Raw genomic sequence first — 25,547 nt, 5'->3', positions numbered from 1 at the left:
CGCTCTGCACAAGGATGGTTACCTTACAAACCAAGTCCGGTGGAGACGTGGGTGGGGTGGCGCGAATGGGTTGCTATGGCAATCACGGAGCGCAGACGGAGAGCGACAGATGGGAGTTATGAGTACAGCTGACGGGTCAGATGATAATGCTCGCTAAGAGCGGTCCCAGGCCCGTCGGTTGGAGAAAGAGGGGGTGAGTTTAGTTGGTAGGCGGTCAACTACGGTGAGGCGTAGTCGTCCGAATCCAACACACCTGGGACTTGGGACACCTTCTCAGAGGTCTTTCGAAGATTCTCACCTCCCAAAAAAAATATTAAACTGATTAAATAAAGGAATCTTGTTTATCCATAATTTCTTTAGGTAACGTTATCTTTACCCAAATATCGACTTAAAAAAATAATCCCAGGTAAAACACTCTCCCCTATATTATCAAAAAAATTCTTTGATATTATCAAAGAATATAGAAGCGTCTATATTCTTTGATATTATCAAAGAATATAGAAGCATCTATATTCTTTGATATTATTACGTGGTGCGCGTCGCTAAGGCTATGACAAAATATATAGTCGCCAGGCAGTTCGGCAATACTCATTACATTTACATACCCTCAAAAACAATTTTATAATGTAAACTTTAACCCTAACCTTAGTTTTAATAAAGTTTAATGTGGGAAAAGATTAAAATACAGTTATTTTTCAGTGAAAGGATAATTTAAACATGTAATTTCACAGTAAGTAATGATCCTATATATATTTAGATATGTATCAAAGTTGAAAATAAATCACTATTATTTTTTTTGTTCAATTTACTTCTAAATATTTTCTTTCCATTAGTCAAATCCTTACTTTTTTAGATAATATCAAAGAATATTCTTTGATAATATTAAAGAATATACAACGCATATGCGTATATATTCTTTGATAATTTATACGTGGTAGACTTAAAAATATAGTAATCATATTTTGTAACCTCTATTTATTAAATTTGTTTTAGGTTACAATTTGAACCATGATGAATAAAGAAACTTTTAAGGATGCAAAAATCCTTTTTAGTATCATCAAGGCTAAATATCCAAAATACCATCCTTTTTGGTTTATACTTTATATGTATATTTTGTACACAAGAACTTTAAAACGGCAGTATTTATACAATTTGAGACCCGTCTCTACAGATTTCATAATTAAATATTTAAAAAACAAGAGTGACTTCAAAGATATACACAGTACAGTTATTGTTAATATCCATAACATATACACCAGTGACAAAGTCTTAAAACTATATTGTGATAAAACCAAACATACTAGAATAGTTTATACTGTACCTTTAACTGGTTGTGAAAAACATGAACTTTTAGTATCTAATACATTTTTCGAGAATTTATCAAATATAAATTTAATAAATTCTTTGAGACTACTTTGTTGTTCCCTGGACCAAAATAAAATAGCACAAGAGATCAACATATCTTTAATAAGTTGTCCCTTTGATATAAACAATTCTCTATCAGATGCACTGTTGGAGAGATATTTTAAAAAGCCAAAGTTACTGAGAAAGGGAGACTTAATAGAAATCAATATTAAATATGTAGCAGAAGACATATTTTTTCTAAACAGTAAGGTGAACAATGTTTATAGTGTATTTTATAAATGTAATAAAGTTATTTATCAAGAGAAGGAAGTGACTGAGACTCTTTATTGTGTTCTGGGTGAGACTGCTATCAAACAGAGTGTTAATGTACAAAGTTTTATACCCAAAAGGACTTCAAAGGTGGTACCTGATAGTAAAGAGGAATTTAAAGAATTGTGCCTTTGTCCTTATGGACTACAGAATTACTTTCAAGAAATGCAGCTGGCTGTGAAACCTTTTCTCAGAAAACGTAAGTATCTTAGCTTAACAAATATACTATAGTCAAAGTATAAAATAATTTTTAGTTATATCCCCAAGAGATATCATCATTTGTAGTCATTTATCTTATTAATCTTCTAGTTAAGAGAGGGTAGGTTGCAATGCCATGTAAAATTATTCCCACAGAATATTATATTTTATGACAGAATTTAAATAAAAATTTTAAATCAAAGTTTTGTTAGATACTACAGTAAATAGTATTATGAACAACTTTTTTATTCATGTTATTGCAGCTGAAAACTATTACCATTAAACAATAGATTATTAAATATTTGATATGGCATCCCGATTAAAATTTATATTCACTACAAAAAAGTTATAGATTACTAAAAATATTTGAATATTGACTTGGGAGAGTGGAACTAGTTCTATAATAATTGGAAGTAATTTACTATTAATTGAACATATTTTGTAGTCATGTTTTACAAAATTCGTGCAATGCATGCTCATGTTTTACAAATTAATCAATAAAGCTCAAACATAATCTAGAATAATCAGAATTAATAATTTTAAATCTTGTAATTAAATAAAAAGTATTACTTAGATAACAGATTCAATTTGAATCAGATTACTTTTCGGAAGTTGACAAAATGTCACTACCACTTATGTCCTCGCCAAGAATAATGAAGACACTTCAATTAAAATGTATATTTGTATTTACATCCCATATTTTGTTTTATTTCTTTTTAACACATTGAATATATTTCTGCCCTGCAGTTGCTGTTACACTCTTTTTAGCATTTTATAGTAAAAATTGCATGTCACTTAATTTAAAAGTTAAATATATTTTTGCAAACCAATTTATATTTTATTTATATACCCATATGAGTTTTATCACATTTAATTCACACTGGTAAGGTGGCAGTTGTAACACAGTAATATAATGTGATTAAGCAGCTTCATCTGTGATGTATTTAATGTATGTGGATTAATATAATCTTACAATGTCCATTAATTGAACTCTAACCCTTGACTCATCATATTCTATATTTTTAAATGTAGCTTTTCACCACAGGTATCTATGATGAGAGGCACAATTTTCAAAAAGGTATGAATTAATGGCTTCATCTTTAGTTTGAGACATTGAAATCTTCTTGTTCTCCTAATTCCATGCTTGTTATCAATGTATGGAAATGATGTTGGCTACTATATGTTAGCTGTAATGGCTTTATTGACATCACCTCTAATTAAATAGTCAGGTTTTTATATTATTGTCCCAAGTTCTAAGTTTTTCCATGATGTTTAGCCAGAAGCATGTTTACCTTTGATCTTTCCCCACATTGATATCACCACTGTGTATGTATATACATATATTTTGACCTTTGCCATAAGGAGCTTCTAAGTCAGGCAACAATCCTTCCAAAACACTTATTTTGAAGTTTTAATATTTGTGTCCTTCCTGCCATAATTTCATTTCCATGTGTTCTTCATTTAACTAAGTTTCATTGGTTTAATATATTTATCTTTCTGATATGTGCTATGTATGGCCCTAAAAAGAACTTTTGTTAATATCCACATGTTTGTGCAGTATTTAAAAGTTCTCAAAAAATTTATTATAAACTTTCCACATTTACAAAAATGAAAATAAATAATAAATTTTATTTATTGTAAAGACTGCTCCTTTTGAAATGGCTCAGAATTGTGTTACTGATATAAATGTATAGACGACCTGTTAGAATAAATGTTCAATACCACCAATTCACCAACTTTGCAAAATTACTTATTATACACATCTATTTATTATATAATCTAACCGTTTAACTCCAAAAAATATGTGAAGTTGACACTAAATCATATATTGTGTTTAAGCCTGTCGAATCTTTTAGACATAACAATAAATAAAATTAAAATAAAGTAATAGGCAATTTCAAAAAATTTGATCTAAAATATTTGTATCTTGGGTTCAACTTTTGAACCTCCAAGAAAGAATGTACCCATTGGGGTAACTTGATACCTAAAGACAACACTGGATATTATTTTTAAATATTTGCATGTAACTTGCCAGTCCTCCTTATTTATTTACCTTTTTTACCTTATTTATCCTATTGATAATTTTAGGCCGCTCTCAAAAAAGTATTCTTAAATTTTAAGTGACATCTTCGACATATTATTTTGTACTTTGATTATAAAATAGTATACTATTACAAATTGTCAATACACACTTTATAATTTTTTAGTAAGGCTCTCTTTGAAACCAACATTTCTTGTGACTGGAAATGCAGGAAGTGGTAAAGACATTATTGTGTCTTCTTTAGCAGCTGAATTGGGTATGCACTATTACAGAATAGATAATTACGAATTAATGGCCAATGTTTATGCACAAAATGAAACAAAATTACATAACACATTCTTCACTGCTAAGTTGGCTGCACCGTGTGTTGTTGCACTACACAATTTTGAAGTAAGTTTACATGTTTTTTGTTTCTCTTTTCTGTTTTCAATTAATCTCTGTCTCTTTTATTCATCATAGATTTGATCTCTAAAAATCATATGAACAAGCGAAATTTTGTTGATGTCAATTTTGCGACCCAAAAAAGATGAAAAAGGGTTTAGCACTCTTATCCTTTCTATCTAGGTTTCCTCTCATGTCCACTTTTGGGGGGGGGGGGGGGGAATATCGGTTTACCAAGAAACTGTACCTGAGATAATTTTGAACAAAAATGTTTATTAATACTTTTTTTTGTAGAATGAACCGTTCTCTCAGAAACAACGCTTGAAGCGACCAGTGATTTTATGATATGAATGAATTTTAAATAAAATTTGTATCAAGTCGACGGTAAAAATTTGATATCTTTTAATCAGAGTGTTCTATCGACAAAAATCAAAATGCGTTTTAAAGGTGAGGAGTGCAGCTTTCGTATGCGATTTTTCAGTTTTTATAGAGATGTTAAATAAATAAACGTTGCGTTATTTTTGCAATTTTTTACGATTCTTATGAGATCAATAAAATTTATCCCTCCATTGACCGGTCGGAGTGGAATTTCCATTGTTAGAGCCTAATCTTCAAAACCTATAAGAAGAAATTTTGATTTTGAGTTTTGGCAACAAATATGAGGCATTTGAAATATGCGTTAAACCGTAGAATTTAAACTTTTACATTACAAACGATCGCACGTCACAGGAAATGCCTCCATGAAGAATTTGTAGCTGGAGTTGTGTAGTTTTGAAAAACGTACATAGAAGCAGTTTTAAACGTTTTAGATCGTTTGTAATATGAAAGTTTAAATTCAATGTTTTTTAGGCATATTTCAAAGCCTCACATTTGTTGATATGTTCTTCAGTTGGCGAGATGCCTTAGTAACACTATCTGGCGAGACAGATACATTAACACTAAGATGAAGTCAAGAATTTGTAAAGCCAGTGTAAGATCAATAATGACATATGCCTTAGAAACAAGACCCGACACAGCCACAACACAAAGGCTAATGGAAACGGCAGAGATGAGAGTACTTACAATAATTATAGGAAATACGCTGAGAGATCAAAAGATAATTGAAGACATTAGCATAAAATGTAACGTGCAGTGTATAAACGAATGGACACTAAATAGAAAAAAAGAATGAAATAACCACATAAGCAGAATGGAGGATACCCGCGTGGTCAGAATAGCAAGAAATAAGTCACCAATCGGCAGAACATTTGTGACAATCTTTCATAGAGGTATTAATCCACGAATGAACAAACAGAATTGATTATAAAGAGGAAGAAGAAGAAGAACATTGGTAGTCACTCACCTCGCAAGTTCTGAGGTCTATAAATTTTTGTGAGTCCGCTTGCACTTTGCTCTCCTATTTATTCTGTGGTCATTCCTTTTTGGTTTACTGATCTACGTACTACTACATCTTATACTTAGTGTAGAAAAATTTTAAATATTTGTAACTAATATTAAGAGGATTTTATTATATTTTAGAATTTTGGTAAAAACAATGATGGCCAATTTGATGAACGCATCATGGGAAACTTCTTAGACGAGCTTAACTTCTTGTTCGAAAACAATACATTCCCAGTATTACTATTTTGCTGCAGTAATCAAAAAGAAATACCACCCGATTTGAAGAAATTATTTTTGCAGACCTTCGATATATGTACTCCGTCGGATTTAGAAAGGGAACGACATTTGAGATGGATTTGTGAGGAAAGAAATATAGAAACTGACATTGATTTTTCTGAGGTTGCCAATAAGACTCATGGATTTGTCTTTGAAGATCTTAGAGCTTTGGTTTACTATGCTGAAAGAAACTGTGGTAGGAAATTATGTGATTCCAAGATGTTTAAGATTGATGTGGACGATTTTGATAAGGCTGTAGGTAAGACAGTTGTTTTGTTCTTATTTTTGTTTTTTATTTTCTTGTTTAATATCCAAGTCTAACAATAAATGAAGGAAAGGAATTAAGTCAACAAGAAAAAGAGTTGCCTAAAATGCGAAATTTGTTATTCTTTCATTTACGTTTTCATTGACATTTAGAAATTTGAATCTATATAGGATGTATAGATTGACTTATTAATGAATTAAGCGGGAAACAACTTGTTTTAAATCGTAACATACTAAAATACTAGTAACTTACACGTTTGATGGTCTGGTTTGTTACGGTTCAAGACTCTACGTGTCCGAAGTTATCTGTAACTTTAGTGAAATTCGAACTATTGGCCCAAAATTCAATAAAGTTTTTCCTTGGACAAAGAGGAAACTGTATGACAAATTTTAAGTCCCTAACGACTATTCCTTCAAAAGGGCATGTCGGGTTCATATTTATTTGATAGGTACTTTTCTCTATTTTGTGAAAAAACTTTGACGTTGACGCATCTCTCATTTGAAACATTTTTTTTTACTTTCCCAATCATCAGATCCTATTATTTATATTAACTAATTGCCTAAATATCGCCGTTTGTTATTGGCTTAGTTTAATCAAATATCTTATATTCCTGAACATATTACTACACAGTCTTCCTTTTATGGTCATGAAATCTTGTTGTTTCCTGTTAGTTTCTTCTTTCTCGCTCTAAGAAATTATGCTTGTTCATTGGCAGACTAACGTCTCTATGGAAGATTGTCACTACATTTGGGGAGATATATTTTGCTATATTTTTCACTGGTCTATTTATCTTTTATCCTCTTATTCTGTAAGCCGTCTATTATAAACCAGTCGTACTGCAGCCACTAGTTTATCCTACATATGTGATTGTTCCATTCTTTTTTTCTGTTTAGTTCACTTCTCTTTGGTTGCTCAGAGTATTTCCTGTAATTTTACTTAGTATTCTTATATCTGTGGTTTCTGGTTCTAATGTTATTTGTTGTTCCTCTGTATACACCTTCTTTAGATAGTCAATCCATAATATTTTTTTCAGCTCCGTTCTTTGGCCTCTTATGCTATATATCTTTTTGTAGGCCATAAAAATCATGCCCCTTATTTTTGAAAAACGCTTCCAATGATCATTTTTTTAAACTTGTAATTGTCTCTTAGTCTCGTTATTGTCTTTTAGTCTTGTAATTGTCGTTCACATATATTTTTGCTAAGCTTTTTTGTTGTTTTACATGTTTCCTTCAATTTTGTGCAGAACCATGGAGTGTTTCGCCATGGGAACTATTTAATTTATTTTTATTTATCTTTCTTTCAAGAGTTCAAGATATTTGATTTCAATGCAAGCTTTCAAATTTTATCTTTGTATGTATTTGGTGTATTTGGTGTATTGTGCTTTATAAGTATCAAAAAGTTAATGAATTTTAAACAAAAATTAAACACTAAACGCAAAAGAGCAGCAGAAATGCGGTAATCTGACTTCAATGGAAGATTGAAGAAGCATAAGCACAAAAATTAAAATGAAAAACTTCAAGAGATAGACAAAAAGACAATTTATAGAATACGGAGAACACTAAAAAAAGGCTTCTTCTTCTTTTTATGTAGACATGACTCTGTCATGTTGTTTAATGTGCCTCCAGTAAGTTGTCTTTCCATCGTTTTCGTGGTCTTCTTACTGATCGTCTTCCTAATGAGGATCCGTCTCTTGCCGTCTTTACTACTCTATTTGTTGTCATTCGGCTGATCCGATCGCTCCATTCTACTCTTCTATTTCTTACCCAGGTGTTGATATTCTCCACCTTGCATTTACGTCGTATATCTGTACTTTTAGCTCTGTCCCATAGTGCCTTGCCAATCAATTTTTAAGTGTTTTCATCTCTGCTGTTTCTAACATTCTTTTTGTTCTCTCTCTGTCAGGTCGTATTTCTGCCGCATATGTCATTATTGGTCTGATGACTGTTTTATAAATTCTTCCTTTCATTTCTTTCCCGATATTTTTATTTCTCCATATTGTTTTATTCAAGCAACCTGCGTCTTTGTTTGCTCTATTCACTTGATCTTTCACTTCAGTTTCGAGCTTTCCGTAGCTAGATAATGTGATGCTTAGATATTTAAACTCTCATCATTTGTTATATTATCTGACCTTCCAGCTCCAATTTACATTTTAGTAATTTGCTCTTATAACCATGCATTTTGTCTTTTTTGGGGAAATTAGCATATTAAATTTTCTGGCGGTTGTATTAGATTGGTGCAACATACGTTGTAAATCATCTTCACTTTGAAAGAGTAGTATTGCGTTGTCTGCATAGCAGATTATTTTAAGTTGATTTTCTCCCATTTGGTATCTTTTTTTAGTTCTTACTTTTATAGATAAAGTCCTTTCATATAACTCGGTCAAATGCCTTCTTAAGGTCCACGAAACATAGATATGCCGGTTTGGTGTATTCTAATGATTTCTCTTGCACTTGCCTCATTATAAATATAGCGTCGGTGCATGACCTTTCCGACTTAAAACCTTGTTCTTCTGTTAGTGTTATAATTTCATTCAGTTTATTTGATATCACTTTGGTTAATAATTTTAGTGTTGTATTTAATAAATTAATTCCTCTATAATTTTCCGGGTCCGATTTGTCTCCCTTTTTGAAGAGGTATTAGGATGCTTGATCTCCATTCTTGAGGAATTCTGTTTTGTTCTATTACTTTTTGGATTAATTTTAATAGTTGTTTGGTCAGATCTGATCCTTCGTACTTTATGAGTTCATTCGGTATTCTGTCCTCTCCTGGTGATTTTCTATTTTTTAATTTCCTAAATGCTTCTTTACCTCTTCCTCCTCAATATTTATTTCTTCGTTTGTCGTCACCTCTGGTGTTGGTGGTTCATTATCGTCACCTTTAACAAATAAGGATCGAAAGAAGTCTACCCATGTTTTCTTCTGAATGTGTTTCGTTTTTACTAGTTCGTTCTTTTTTTTTTTCTTTGTCCTCTGATCATTATCCATATTCCTTTTTGTGTTCTGTAGAAGTCGTGTTCCATCTGTTTTGAGAAACTCTGCCAGTGTTCCCTTTTTATTTGTCTAACTAAAGTATTCGTTTCATTTCTGATTCGTTTATAGTGGTTATATGCTTGTTGTGTTCTGTATTTTAAAAAGGCTTTCTTCTTTTCTTTGTATTTTGTCTTCACTTCCTCTCTAAACCATGGTGTTTTCTTTTTTGATATGTTAGTGTTTGTTACTTTCCTCTCTCCAAGTATTTCTGTTGCTGCGTTAATTATGTTATTTTTGAGTTTTTCCCAGGTTTCCTCGATGCTATCGTGTTCTAATATTTTATTCCCTGGTATTCTTTTTCTGTATAAGTATTTCGTGGATTCCGTATTTAGTCCTTCAACTTTGATTTTTGTTTGTGTTGGCACTGCTCTCTTTTGATTGTGAAGTATTTCAGGATGACTCTTATATTTATTTTAAAAAGGGAAAATATTATAATAAATCAACAAAAATAGAATAAGAAAAAATAAAAGCAAAACTGCGGAAAAACTGAACATATTGAAATATATACTCGAGGAATAGAGTTAAGAAGGGAAAAACCGATTGGAATGAGTGTCAACAAAAATCGAGAGAAGATCGATAATTTCAGTACGAAATTATCGTACTGGTAATAAAGAACGTCGGATAATTCTGATATGGCACGTGAAGAAAAGTTAACAAAAAGTTATTTCAACAAAATCAAAAATTAGGAAAAAAGAACGATGCGTTAGATTGAAGGAAGATTGGTAGAGTAATAAATATGTTAAAGAACAGAAAAATATGAGTCTCAACAAAAAATTACATCGTTTAATTTGGAAGTAGACTTATTGTTTTAAGAAGTTTCATAAAGAATATTCAACCAAAATAGTGTCTTTATTTATTATAAAAAAAATCGTTAACTACAAGGGATATGGCTATCTTAGCATATTAAGTATTTTGTTTTAGTTTGCCTTCTTTTTCTTTTCAGATTATATGCAAAAGAATTACAATGAAAGTATAGGTGCTCCCAAAGTACCTAAAGTTCTTTGGTCCGATGTAGGAGGTTTAATTGATATTAAAGAAGAAATCAACAAAACTATAAATCTGCCGCTAAAACATCCCGAGATTTTTAAGACATCAGGACTTAGACGTTCAGGTGAGTAGACCAATATATAAAAGTTAGATTTGTTTAAAATTACTTTAACAGACTTTTTGAACAAGCACATATTTGATCATTTAAATACAAGGAATATCTGTTGTGGTTTGTTTTAGGCATTTTGCTGTTTGGTCCACCGGGAACAGGCAAGACTCTAATTGCTAAAGCTGTAGCAACAGAATGTAATTTGTGTTTCTTGTCAGTGAAAGGTCCTGAGCTTCTAAATATGTATGTCGGTCAATCAGAACAAAATATTAGAGAAGGTAAGTTAAAGATACGATATATATATATATATATATATATATATATATATATATATATATATATATATATATATATATATATATATATATATACAGTATACTCCCTTTATAACGAACACGGTTATTACGAGGTTTCGCTTATAACGAGGTACATTAGATGTCCCGTGAAATTTCTATTGAACTATAACCCTTTATAGCGAGGTAAATTTGCTTATAACGAGAAAAAATAAGATTGAAAAACGTGTTTTTTACGTTTTGGCCCGGTCGTAGCTATAAATAAATACCCTTTTTAACTGCGGGCCGCCCGCAATAAACTTCTTACAATTTATGATTCTTAGTCGGAAATGTAAAATTTATGATTCACAAGTGTCATTGTATTGGGTTGACCATTCACACGTGTTTTAAAGGTTGTCAGAAACTTTATCCAAGAACAAAACGCAAATGAAGAAGCATAAAACTGTTTCACATCTTTAGAAAATATGCTAGATAGAATACTGGACAATTTAAAGCAGTCAAAAATGACAAAATAACTTTATACGCTTTATACATATTTACAGAATACAGATTTTTTGTTTTAACGTATATCATTGACAGTAAAAGTAAACAACTCTTTTTTTGTTTTAATGCATTTCATTGACAATAAAAGTAAACAACTTTGTTTTAAAAACGCCATTCAAACAATATTTATTAGCATCTTATATTGCTCCGAATGGCTTCACTATAGAAAGTTAAGGTTTTAGAAAACTACATATTCATATGTATGCACAGTATTATTGTTGTTGGAGATAACGAGATCCGCTTATAACGAGGTAATTAGTCTGTCATTTCAGTTCTCGTTATAGAGGGAGTCTACTGTGTATATATATATACAGGGTGGTCCTAAAGTAATTGTACAAACAGAAACCATAGATTCTGCACTTTAAAATATTACGATTTAAGCCAACTTGCTTTAATAAAATGTTGATATTAAGAAAGATACAGGGTGTTAAAGTGGAAATTTAAAATTCTATTTTTCGCTATAACTTTTACGTTTGTAAATATTTTTGGACAAAAATTTATAATTGGACGCTTTTAAGTAGGATAAATTATAATTTTATACATAAATTAATGTTACTGATAGATGGCGCCACATATGCCATAGGTGTGGCATAGATTTGCGCTTAACTTTTTTGCTTTTAAAGTTACCTTTATTTGTGTTAAAAAATATTAAACATACATTATTTTTACAAAGAAAAGGTATACTTGTTAGTAACCTCAAAATTTAACCGTTTTCGAGATAATCGCATTTTATAAGTCAGCTGCCTCATAATTCTTAGTTGTGATATTTGTGCGGTAAAGCACTCAATACCTGTAGATAAGCATAATTCATAGTTTATTCTTATTAAAACAACTCAAAGATGATAATGTAACATTACAACATTTTTGTTATGGCTGCTAAATGTCTTATTGGAGAAAATATTCTTCATCTTCTTCTTTAGGTGCCGTGTCCGTATTCAGACGCTGGCCGTCATCATGTATACAATTTCCCTTTTCTATCGCTTCTTAAATTTCTATACCTACTGGCGTTGTATTACATTTTCCCTATTGTAAAATGCTGAAAAACCAAAATATATGGTTTATGTAAGATGGTACACCACCACATTCTAGAGAGAAGGCGTTGAGAACATAGTTAAATAGGTATACCTTTTCTGAACGTTGGATTGGACGTGGCAGTCATATTCCTTGGCAATGTGGTGAGATATTGATATAATTATTTAATTTATAAAAAAACCCAAAATAATACTTATTATTTATTACGTAAATTGTTGTTTACCCATTTTTATTATGACAAATGGAAACTAAAGCACAGGTATGAAATAACACACGTGTCTTGTTTCATAATACTTTTGCTACAAATCTTACCTTAAAGACTCAGCATTTTTACAAAAACATCATCGTTGGCCTAATAACCGATATTGTTATAAATATAGTAAACAAACAGGCAATTTAGTTCAGCATAATATTAGTTCGTTAGTTCATAATATTATCATTATCATAATAGTCCATTTGTTCGATATGTAATTATAGTTACTCGTAAGCTTATATGAGTGTATATAAGTAACCAATGAATGAGATACATCACAGTTTAATACATTATTTAACCTTTGCGACATAATATACTATAAGATTTGGATATAGATTCGTCCATTATACATTATAGCCACCACGTAGCCCAGAATTTAATCCGCTTGATTTTGGTGTATGGGGCGTATTAAAACAACGTGTCTATAAGAATGCCATAAACATTTGCAACCAAATATGGGAAGAAATAAATACTGCAACAGTTTCTTTAGAACCAATGATGCTATTTAATATGAGATGATTTTTATGGAATATATTGACAAATGAATTAATGAAAATGGTAGACATATCGAACACTTACTTTAACAAAAAGTTTAGTAATTTAGTTTAACTATTTCTTAATTTGGTTTGTAAACAAAATGTTTTGATTACGACTTTAATTTAACATAAAATATAAAATGTTTGATGTAAAATCCTATTATTCTGTTTTTTGTCATATCCTATTATTAATTATCCTGCTGATATATTTATTTTATTTAATATTTCGTTAACTATTAACTTTAGTTATTGGTATTTTATACCAAAATTTAGATTTATTAATGTTTTTGTCTATTTTTTCTTCGTTGCCTGGGGTAATTGCCTTAACTCAGAAATATGCAGCTGATTTGTAAAATGCGATTATCTCGAAAACTATTGAGTTTAAAAGTTATTAACAGGTATACCTTTTTTTTGTTGAAATAATGTATCTTTAATATTTTGTATCACAAATACAGTTCACTCAAAGAGCAAAAAAGTTAAGTGCAAATTTATGCCACATATGTGGCATATGTGGCGCCCTCTATCCGCTACATCAAAGTGTGCTACAAATTATAATTTCTCATATTTAAAAGTACCCAGTTGTAAATTTTTATGCAGAAATGTTTACAAACATGAAAGTTATAGCCAAAAATAAAATTTTTAATTTGCACTTTAACACCCTGTATCTTTCTTAATATCAACATTTTATTAAAGCAATTTAGCTTAAATCGTAATATTTTAAAGTGTAGAATCTACTGTTTCTTTTTGTACAATTACTTAAGGACCACCCTGTATATATATATATATATATATATATATATATATATATATATATATATATATATATATATATATATATCTATATATATATATATATATATATATATATAATATATATATATATATATATTTATATATATATATATATATATATATATATATATATATATATATATATATATATATATAAATCATGGATAAAGCACTATATTTTAAACATTGGTATAAATCAATTAGAAGTCTGAATTGATCGTTTGAAGGTGGAGAAGTGGGAAAATCCAGTACCTTTTATTTCAACGTTAATTATATTATATTTTTTAAATATTATTTGTTCCACAAATTAGGCCACAATAGGTTTTTACCGACGTTTCGATTCTCTATATCCAAAGAACATTTTCAAAGATATAAATGATAGTTATATTAATTTTATTTGTTTATAATTATTATATATTTATATAACCTTATTTATGAAATCTTATATAATTTGTTCTATTTTTTTCCTAACCTTGAAAACGATTTCTGGAATAGAGATCGAAACGTCAATAAATTAAACACGTAAAAAGATATATTTTGGTCCATTTCCAACATTCTCCCTAAAAATACAGAATATCACTAGCAAAAAGTTATAGAAAAATAAATATAACTGTCATTTGTATATTTGAAAACGGTCTTTGAAAAGCTATAAAAAACAAGTAAATTTGCACAAAGATTATTGATGCTACCGGGCTGTCGCGGAAACTACGCTAAAACGTCTATTGACGTGAGCCGTCCTTAAAGAGTTAAACAGTTCTTTTTTAACAAATTTTAAGACAATTTCCACACCACCCCAGAGGTATGTTTTTTGGTGCGTTACTTTTTTTAAATAGGTGCTCGCCAAGAGCCATATTGTTCCATTAAATAAAATGAACAAAAAACTTAAACAATATGAAAGAAAACAAACTAAAATCCTACAAGAATAATTTCCAATGTAACAAAACATTGTACTCTTCTAATGATTTAAACACAAACACTAAACACTACACACTTACTAAACTATTAGAAAATATTATTCTGAAGATGCAGTGCTGCTACCGCTGTCATTATTTTCACCTGATGTAATTATAATTAACTCTATTAAAACTTCGATATGATGTTCGTCTCTAACTATATGTTCTATACATTTAGCCCATTTCTCTGGAGTTACATGGAGGATTGCTTGAATCAGAATTTCCTTAATTTCCTTTAATTTGAACGTTTTGTTATTGCGTGCTACTTGTCCTTTCACTTGCGCCCAGATAAGTTCAATGGGATTAAGTTCGCAATGATAAGGTGGTAGATGCAGAACTTTGACACCATAATCTTTTGCAGTTTCATCCACAGCATATTTAACATATTCAATTTTGTTCAACCTAGCAATGTCAAGTTGCTGAATTTTGAGCATTGATTCTTCGTATGCAATCCCGTTTTCTATAAGCCATTCTTGAATTCTCCCTTTCCGCCATCCGTCGTCTGTAATTGTTCTAGTTTACTGCTATGATATTGCGCATTGTCCATAACCACAGACCCAGTTTCTAATTTAATTAAGATTCTCTTGTGTATCTCTGTGTCACTTTCTATATGGGTAATGATTAAACACCGTCCCTTTCCTGATGTAGCTTTTAATCCTGTGGACCAGTCTTCTATAAATGCGTTTACTTTTGACATTTAAATCTTGCCAAACTTTTTCAACTGTATGACCGTTAATCCAGGTTTCATTCAAATAATATAATTTCCGTCCAATGCTGCGAATTTTGCGTATTTCTTGTAAATACTTTCTTCTCCACACAATAATTTCATTTTTGTCTAAAAAACATACTTTTTCTGTTGCGTTTTACATATCGAAAGTTCATTTCGTGCATACCCCTAGATTAATACTCTACGAGATATCTTGGGTAAGAAATCATCGTTTTCGAGCTCTTGAGAATTTTTTTTTTTAGTGTTGGAATTTCACTCCGAAAATATAATGAATGAATTTTTCGACCTATATATTTCTTCTTTCGTCATCCAAAACACTGTTTTTTCTATCTCTAGTTTTACCTGTTTCTTGCTTTTTATTTTCTGATATGTTTTTAAGTACACGATAAATACAGCTAACGGATACTTTTGTTAAACTGCTACAAATGTCGACTGCTTGGCTAACATTTGAAGCCATTTTTCTGCCGACAATGACTTCATAAACGTTTCGTATCATTACCTTCTCTTCTGACGTTTACATTTTCCGTCTCTTTGTCCGCGACGTTTTATTTTTGGAATCCACATTAGAATTATGCTGTCTTCTCTTGGAACCTTGGAACAACTCGGTTGTTCATCCATTGTATTTTAATAATCACAGAATATAACTAAAAATTCACTATAAAACGACAAACTCCAATAACACTCGGTTTATCACCACAAACTTCAACCGCACAAAATATAATCACAAAATGCAACATATGCACTTCCGCCAGCACAGCATGTAAATGAACGGTTCTTGCTTCGGCACGTGTATTGGTGTTACCGTTGCTTTTCTTTACAAACCCCAAGTTGCTAAATGTTTGAAAAGGAATGGAAATGAAATGTAAAATATCGATTTTTACTTTATAAACTTCTAACTTCTAACGTTCTAAATATCTAACGAAACGGAACATGTAAATGAAATTTATTTCATTACAATTTTTTGCTCAATTTTTACTATTGAAAAAAAAATATTTTTTCAATAATCGCTGCGAAAAGAATTCAGGTTTGTATAACCGTAGCTGCTACTTGTAAACAATAATCAGAGAAGCACAAATAAGTGTACTAATTATACATTGTGTGATTTATTATGAGAAAACGCAAATTAAACGGGTAGTTTTCGAGAGCCGCTGTGTACATTTAACTTTGAGGATATTCGGCGTTTAAATGATATCACTCTTTCAAATAGTGGAATTTTGTTTAACTGAAGTTTAAATGTTATTTGCTTTCTTTTTTTTATTAGGAATCTGCAACATAATTATTTTCCAAAAGATATAACTAAGACAGCAATAAAAATCATATTCATTTTTACTCCAAATTAGAAACGGTTATTTATTTGAACAGGATAATATAGTATTAATCGGATAAATCCAGAATACAACGAAATATTCAAAAATATATAGCTTTATCCACTAGGCTTGGATCCATTCCAGTCAGGATTAAGGCCAAATAGATATACAAAATGCAATCTGGTTACAATCAAGTCTGAAATTGCTTACGCCATGGACAACAACAATGAGGTAATCGCTGTTGCTGTAGGCATAGAAAATTCATGCGAAAATACTTCAAAAACAGAAATACTTATGACACCAAATGACATATTCTGGATCTATATAACTGACATGTGTTCTGTTGTTAAAGCACCAGTTCAACACGCTACCCCTGCTGATAATCTGTTTGTTCTAAGTCTCCATGTTCCTATTGAATTAAGATTTTCATGATCAGTATGCGAAATCTGTATGTTTATTCTCGCTATAATAAATTATGTTAGAGATAGTTTTGATAAGTGTTTAAGGCAGTGGATCTTTGTTTTCTTCTGCATTCTAATACCGTTGACTAATTACTAGTTACTCCGCCTTTGATATTAATTTCTTAATTCCAGGGTAAATGATCGACCACAATCGACTTTTTCACCCGCAACTGTTACAACTGAGCAATAAGTGGAGAACTGCATATACCGGCAATAATTCTTCCGTAAGAGCCTCGTTGGTTTAACAGCTGACTTTACCGGATGATCTAAATCACATCACGAACAGGAGAGGTTGACATTTGGGTCGATATATAGTATTCAGTTCCCATCACCTCTTAGAGCCCTACGAAGAACTACCCATAGGAAATGATAACAGATTTTAAGTCTTTAACTATTTTATTAAAATATTAGGAATCTACAGATCATCATCACCAACTAGTGACTTATTAACTGACTTGTACCAATATTGTCAAAGCATTCTCCAATCGAAGATGTCAATTTGATCATGGGAAACATAAACTTACTCTTACTATAAAAGTTACCCAACCGAAATTGTAGATATGAGATATAATAGAATATTTTAATTATGAGTTCATATTAGCCTGATTTGGCTCGTTACGATTTTATTTGATTAACAATCAAGAAAATTTTGACTAGAAAACCTTTTGGATTATATGAGACGGTAGCAGCGGCTAGTGTAAATATTAAAAACTCCTTCAACAGTAGCTTTTTAGAGACCAATTCCGCGTAGTAAACAAACAGTTAAATATATTGCACTAGAGAGACTACTTTGAAAAATAAATAATTTTTTATACAAAAACGCAGTGAAAGGAATAAGGTTAATAATATTTGAGTAGAATGAAAATCTGACACTAATGCATAATAAATAATTTTGAAGATTTTTCTATTTAAATGATTTAACGTTTATTTGTTTTCTAGTATTCGAAAGAGCGCGTGAAGCATCACCCTGTATAATATTTTTCGACGAATTAGACTCTTTAGCTCCGAACAGGGGAATATCTGGTGATTCAGGGGGTGTGATGGACCGCGTCGTGTCACAGCTTCTCTCTGAGATGGATGGATTGAATGATTCAGCGACAATCTTTATTATCGGTAAGTTGATTATGATGTTGAATGCAATGCGTCACCGTTAGGGTGCATAATAAGTTTCAGTAGTAATAAAGAAGATTGATCATTTAATAAAAGTTTGACGATAAAAATTTTAGTATTCCTGGAAAAGCGGAGGGGATGTTTCAATTCTTGGAATTTTAAATAGTCATAGATGATTTTGTATGAGATTAGTTGGAAAATTCAGAGCGTTTATTTAGTTTGAGTGAATGAATTGGAGTTAAAATGTTTATTTTTTTAGCAACATTTTACTTAATAGAAATAAGTAATTGTTGTTCATTAATAATTAAATCGGTTTATTAATTTCCAGGAACTTTATAGAATAGAAATATGCTTTATTGTTACTGAAAAAGCTTAGAAAAGTAAAAAAAAATAATAATAACAGTAACAATTAAAATTTACTAAAATTAGATAAATCGTCTAACAGCATCGACAAAGGTAAATGTGTCCTTAGAATTAGAATTATTGCGGTATTCAAAGGCATCATTTAATATATCAGCAAGAAATTTAGAAATGTTGTACGTAGTGGACTTTAAAGAACTTACAATAGGCCTGAGAGGAACGTCCAATTTATGGATTTTAGGCAAACAATAAAGTTTAGGAGAACATGAGTCATAGATTGTTAACTTTTTTGCAAATTGTTCAGTAAGTTGATGTTGGTTTTTTAATGTTTTTATTAAGTCATTATATTTTTTCTGTATCACTGTAGTAGGGTCTTTGTCCAAACGAATATATGTCGATCTGTCGTTTAACAACGTTAATGTTTTGTCGATATAATCCTGTTTGTTCATAGCTACCGTACATCCACCTTTGTCAGATTGTAAAATATATGACATTATCTAAAGGTATTTTTTTACTAATTCTCAGGTTCATTTTTAATAACACTTATTTCAGTTTCAATGAAAAATTTTACTCCCAAATTTTTGGAACACATCTTCAGTTCACAATTGAAACCGAGACAGATCTTAGTATACCATTTTTAGACACAAAGGTAATAACAAATGACAATATTCTGACATTGGATTAGTATCAAAAAACAGCATCGGGAAGGTATATGAATTACTTTTCAAACCACACCACTCGTCAAAAATATAATACAGTATTGGGTATGAAAAACAGGGTAATGTCCATTGTTGATGATAATTTGTTACAAAAAAATCTGGACATATTATACAAAATTTTTCGAAACAACGGCTATCCTAGACATATTTTAAAAAAACTCATTTACAGCAGTAATTTCTATGATGGTCCTGTCCTTGACTCTAACAATGAGTTAATCAAGTACAAAAAACTCCCCAATATTAACGGTCTAACCCAGTCTGTCGTATCCATATTTAAAGATGTTTCCAATATTAATATAGCTAAATACAATACCATAAATAGCAAACAACTTTTTTCTAAAATTAAAGACCCAGTACCAACCTTATATAGGAGTAATGTGGTATATGAAATACCGTGTCTAGGATGTGAAAAAAGCTACATTGGCCATACATCGCAGTGGCTAAAACAACGTATCACACAGCAAAAGTGATTGCCGCTTAGGAAAAAATTCTTGTGCAGTTGTCGAGCACTACAAAAACACCGGTCATCTGTTAGACTACAACAATGCTCGTATTTTGGCACAGACTGAAAATTACAAAAGTAGGTTATTTTTGGAGATGTACCACATTAACAAAAATAAACAAACTTTAAATTATAAAACAGACACGGGGCAATTAAGCAACATATATTGCAATATATTCAACAAAATTTAAAACTACACTCACCTTAATGATTAATCATACTAACTAGCCTTAATGATTAATTAAAGAAATACTATTCCTCTAATGTTTTCTTACATTGTTATTTTTTGCATTTTGAAATAATTTTTACTTGTTCCATCTTATTTATTGTTAACGAACGTGCTCAAAGATATTTTAAATTTTAACATGCTGTTGGAAAGCCAACTAATTTTTCACTACTCTCTCTCTCTCTCTCTCTCTCTCTCTCTCTCTCTCTCTCAGAGAGACAAAAAGAGAGAAACAGTCTCTCAGAGAGAAACAAAAGTGGTAACAACAAACCATGAACGCGCCGAAAAAATTGCTGGCGTCGCTATCGCTCAAGAGAAATCCTCGCTGCAATGCACGTCACCGCTGGGCACTAAGAGAGATAGGGATGCTAGGAGAAAATGGGAATCCGGATCAGCAAAACTAAAAAGAAAAGCTTAAAGAGCAATATCAAACTACTCGTTAAGTACAGGTATGATGAAGTTTCTTAATCCAACTGCATCTGGTAGTACAGAACAATCTGAATCGATAGACTTACAACTAATCATAACGTTATTTGCGGTCACGAGATGCATATAGAATTTTTCATATAAAAAAGATTGCTCATCATTCAAGATTTACGACGTCAGAATCCCACAGCGTTGCAAAAACGTCAGAATAGGGAATAAGTGGAGAATTTTCAAAATGTCAAATATTAAGGAATACGCTAGTCAAATGTTTAAAATGAAGAAAATAATCACATTTTTAAAATTTCTTTTTTCACTTTTTAATAACGTGAAAATCGAGATAAGTTTAATCCATAATATTATAAAAGATCACATAAAAATATATAATTTTAAATACATTTAAAATTTAAACCTCAAATACTGAGGCACTAAATAAATCAGTAACTTTTATTATGTAATACTATTAGTTGATTACATGTCGTAAATAACATCACGGATACCACTAACATTCAACTCTTCTATATTAGTTTTAGTTTCTTTTTGTGATGCCGTTTTTTAGGAAGTGATTTTAAAAGTTCATTATTTTTAACTGCTTGAGAAATAATACTAAAAGTAGATAAACTTAGTTTTAAGGCTGCTGGAACACGCAAAAATACATAATAAAACATTGTAATACAAAATTATATATTTTAAATTCTTTAAATTACCTTTTTCATTGCATTCAATGGTAAAAAAAGGGCCTCCATTATTTCACTCTTGTTCAAAATAATCTATTAAACAAGCAACCGGTTCTCGACAACGACTACTTAGTTGTTTAGGCATTTTTGCACACACAAACATAATTAGTTTTTAAACCTATTAAGCTATATTAATTTATGTATTTATTATTATTATATATTTATATACTGTTTATTAAAATTATTTATATTTATTGCGAATCAAATTGATCAAAACAAACTTATGGGTAAACAGACTTAGTATAAGGTTATAAATTATTGACAACACTGTACTGTGACTGTCCCATACTTGCCACCTAACTATCATATTATTGCAACTTGAAGTATTCCCGTATCAATGGCGTACGATTGTGTAATCGATTTAATTAACATCACTATTTTTTGAATAATTAAACTTAAACAACGTTGCATAAAATTTAGATTGTTAATAATAAGAAATGTTTTTGTATATTTATTCAATATAATTCTAAAATTCCGAATGTAATATCGATTACATATTTCTTATTATAATACCATGTTGGCGCCTATGAAAGATCGAGCAGCTCCGTTAGGATGTCGTATTTTTAGCTTTGAATTCGAAAAACAATAACAATGTTAAGTAACAATACAAAAAGATTTTGTACTGAAACTGAAGAATAATTATTTAAAATGCATAAGCAAATATTGTAAACGTATTTAATATTTTATTTTTATTAAAAAAGACAAAGTCGCATCCACCGAAGGTTATTAGCGACATTTCTGTAACATTTGTAACAATATTAAATTAAACATTTGTAACAATCAATCATTGTAACAATTAATTATAATTTATAAACAGTTAAACATTGTAACAATTAATTATGTTAAATTTTGTGTAACATGTTTATACATTTTAAGTAACCTAATAAATTGTCCGGAACAAAATTTTTGTCAAGTAATGCTTTCAGGTTATTTGGAAAATTATAAGAATGTCTTTGATTTATATATTTAGGACAGTCTATCAAGAAGTGGTTTATACTGTCTACTGTATTGCATATTTCGAGTTTTGGAGGTTCACTATTTGAGAAGAAATAGGCGTGAGTATACCTACAGTGTCCAAGTCGTAGTCGTGTAATAATAATTTGAGATCTTCTTCTTCTGGCAGTCGACTTCCATGAAGAAATGTCACTTTTGGTGGTTGGTTCTGAGTTTAGAACTGGAATCATTCCACTCCCGATTCCACGCACTTAACACCTTATTTTTGAAATACACTTAGATCGCTAGCGACACTCTGTTTCTAATGCCTCCTTGGTGATAGCGTTACGCGCACTAGTATCTGCTTGTTCATTCCCTTTTATACCTATATGAGATGATATCCACAGGAAGTGGATTCTTCTGAATTTTCTTGAGCTTCCATTAGTTCGGCCTTGATCATTTTTTCAATGGGGTGTTTAGGGTATACATTTTGCATAGCTTTGACTGCATTGAGAGAGTCTGAAAGGACCAGACAACAAGGGATGTTTTTAATATTTACATGTTTAATGACTTTAAACAAACTAAATAGTGCTGCAGTATAGATGCTGGAGTTTAGAGGAAGTTTGAATTGAAAAGGTTCATTTGGGGTTATAATATTTTGGTCCACTTAATTTTGTTTACTATGCATGGTGGCGCTTAACGTGTTAACATTTAATTTTTAATTAACGAATTAACATTTTTAATTCGTTTTAGGTGCAACTAATCGACCAGATTTAATAGATCCTGCGTTATTAAGACCTGGACGTTTTGACAAATTACTATACGTTGGACCTTGTACAGATGATATTTCAAAAACTTCAGTTTTAAAAGCTCTTACTAGGAAGTAAGTTATGTTTTAATTTTACTTATTACGTGTAAGTTGCACCAATAGGGGAACTTGGTAGGAATACGGAAGAGAGTATAAATACATTTTTATAAAATCTAGATTAGTTAGTATACCCTAACTTAATACCACAATTTGATTTTATACGATTGTAATAGCAAATTTTTTACTTTTCAGGTTTAAATTGGACGACCAAGTGGATTTGGCAGAAGTTGTTAGAGTGTGCCCAAAGAATGTTACTGGAGCTGATTTTTATGGTATATGTTCAAATGCGTGGATGTTTTCAGTTAGACGTCTTATTAAAAAAATCGAATCTGGTAAGATTTTAATATTGTTCTGAAATTGTGATCTTGTGACATTTTTATGTTATCTACCGTTTTTAATGGGAATTAACTACAGTTTCAATTGGCGTTTGTGACGGGTAGCGTTTGTTACTCATTTCCCTGACGGCTTATACAGCAGTTTCTGCTGTAAACTCCATCTTTGCCGCAACACGAACATAATTTTTTCCAAGGATTCTTGCAATCTTTACGGTTGTGACCTGGCATCTTACATTTAAAGCACATTTCTTTGGCATCATATTTTCTTGGGGTGTCTTTAAAGATTTTGATTTTCTCTGATGTTTTCGTCTTCTAGGGCAATTCACTTGTAATTTAGCTGTTTTATATATTTGTTCCAGTTCTTGATTTCGGGAAAATGATTTTCCTCGTCTGATTAATGTTTGAATATCCGTGATATATCGTTTTTGATTTTCTTCTCCAGTTGCAGCAAATATCCTCTTAGTTCTCGTCGTACTGAACTACATTTTTATACACTGGTACTACCTACCTACATTTGGTACTCCATTTCCCGCGCGTATCGATGGTAGTGGTCAGTTGTTACTGGGAGTGTGGGCACACAGAGATCTAGCAGCTGTTAGCAAGCGTTGACGGCATTTGGCGGCGTTATCGTTACACCTTTCGATTTACACTTCGGAAATGTAAAGGTCAAAAATAAATATATTTTTAATTGATAAGATTTTGAATCTAACTAAGAATAGGTAATTTCCGTAATAAACTAATAAATTTGAATATTTTCTTTACATTACGATAATTTTTGATTAATTTAGAGAAAATGTTGCATCATGCAGGTTTTATTAGCTGCTACATAATAATGGGTTACAATTTACAACTTATACAGGATATTTATAGATTTATGACAGTTTGTTAGTTTTTCTACGGAGCACATTTCGCCTAGAAACTAAGAGAGGTTTGTAGTAGACCACTGCATTATCGCCGTCGATTATACTTTTGACAGGCAATCAATTAACTAAACTATTCAAGACAGTTGCATAGTTTGCGTCACGGCGGTCCACTTTTTGAAAATAGGTACGAATGTGTTAACTTCATGTCTCCAGATAGGGGTGTTTCAAGCGGCGATTGTTGGTTTTTGGACTTCAAAGCAGTATATCAATTTTTATGGACCTAAGTTAAGTTTGGATAGCTTTTGAAACCAAGCCACAACACCTTCGATTAAACAACGATTTTAGATCACATTTACACGATTCGACTGAATGTGTTTGTTGCTGCAATTTTATCTTCTTCTGTATTACCTTTCATGGCAAATATCTTATTTATTTCCTAGACATGTATAGGCACCGATTTTATAATGTTTTATATTAAATGTTTGGCAGGTATATGTTATATCGCTGAAATAACGCTGAGGGAATACGTACGGTTAAGGATTTTTCGGATATTTTATTTAGGTACTTTACTTTTTGTTATATTGCATAAAGTTATTCACAAAATTGACGTTTGAAGTGACCATAGTTGAAAGTACCCCGTCTAAGGATTTACATACGTCTGTAAACTAGAATATTGTTATGTGATTTTATAATATCAAATGGTTAGTAGCAATGAGAAATTATGTTCACTATAACTGTTTTTAGGAGATTTATCAGCCGAAGAGGCGGCTTCAAATGATGTTATTGTAAATTTTGAAGATTTTAAGCAAGCAATGGTAAATGTGAAGCCATCCATTAGCGCTGAAGACTTGGTGTATTTTGAAAAATTGAAGATGGAGCTTAGTTCGAATAATTAATTGTTGGTGTAAATAAAGATATTGTCAAATCAAATAATGAATATAGTATTATTTATTGAAAGATATTTGTTTACAGGTCAATAACTAAATCATACAGAAGGATATAATAATCATACAGAGTTATGGGCCTACAGAAGGATATTAAGAATAAGTTGGTGGATAGAGTCACGAATGTCGAGGTGTTGAGAAGAATGGGAAAAGATAAAGAGGGTTTAAATACAATTAAAGTCAGAAAATGAGAGTCAGAGATGGCACGTGAAGAAGAAGAAGAACTAGATCATTTATATACATAAGATAAGTGTGTAGAACCTACTATCAAAATGTATCAAAACTTGAAA

At 30.9% G+C, this 25,547-nt stretch overlaps 2 protein-coding genes across 2 annotated transcripts in view; one reads left to right on the top strand and one right to left on the bottom strand.

The window, feature by feature from the left end:
- igl (IQ calmodulin-binding domain containing protein igloo) overlaps positions 1-21,389 on the bottom strand; it is an 838,464-nt gene extending 817,075 nt beyond the window's left edge. Inside the window, exon 1 of the mRNA XM_072519539.1 lies at positions 21,285-21,389. The gene's annotated coding sequence lies outside the window, so the exon portion shown is untranslated. The remainder of the gene's footprint in view (positions 1-21,284) is intronic.
- On the top strand, positions 604-25,250 carry Pex6 (peroxisomal biogenesis factor 6). Its single transcript, XM_072519529.1, has 10 exons — positions 604-730; positions 994-1,873; positions 4,080-4,303; positions 5,813-6,209; positions 10,188-10,355; positions 10,472-10,618; positions 18,177-18,350; positions 23,001-23,130; positions 23,308-23,447; positions 25,058-25,250. The coding sequence occupies exons 2-10, from the start codon at positions 1,009-1,011 to the stop codon at positions 25,207-25,209; spliced, it is 2,397 nt and encodes a 798-aa protein (XP_072375630.1). The 5' UTR covers positions 604-730; positions 994-1,008; the 3' UTR covers positions 25,210-25,250.
- Positions 25,251-25,547: the final 297 nt, after the last annotated feature.

This window comes from Diabrotica undecimpunctata, chromosome 1 (genome assembly GCF_040954645.1).
Source record: "Diabrotica undecimpunctata isolate CICGRU chromosome 1, icDiaUnde3, whole genome shotgun sequence".
Taxonomy (NCBI): Eukaryota; Metazoa; Arthropoda; class Insecta; order Coleoptera; family Chrysomelidae; genus Diabrotica; species Diabrotica undecimpunctata.
The sequence above is the reverse complement of the archived record's forward strand: the minus strand, read 5'-3'. Positions and strand labels throughout refer to the sequence as shown.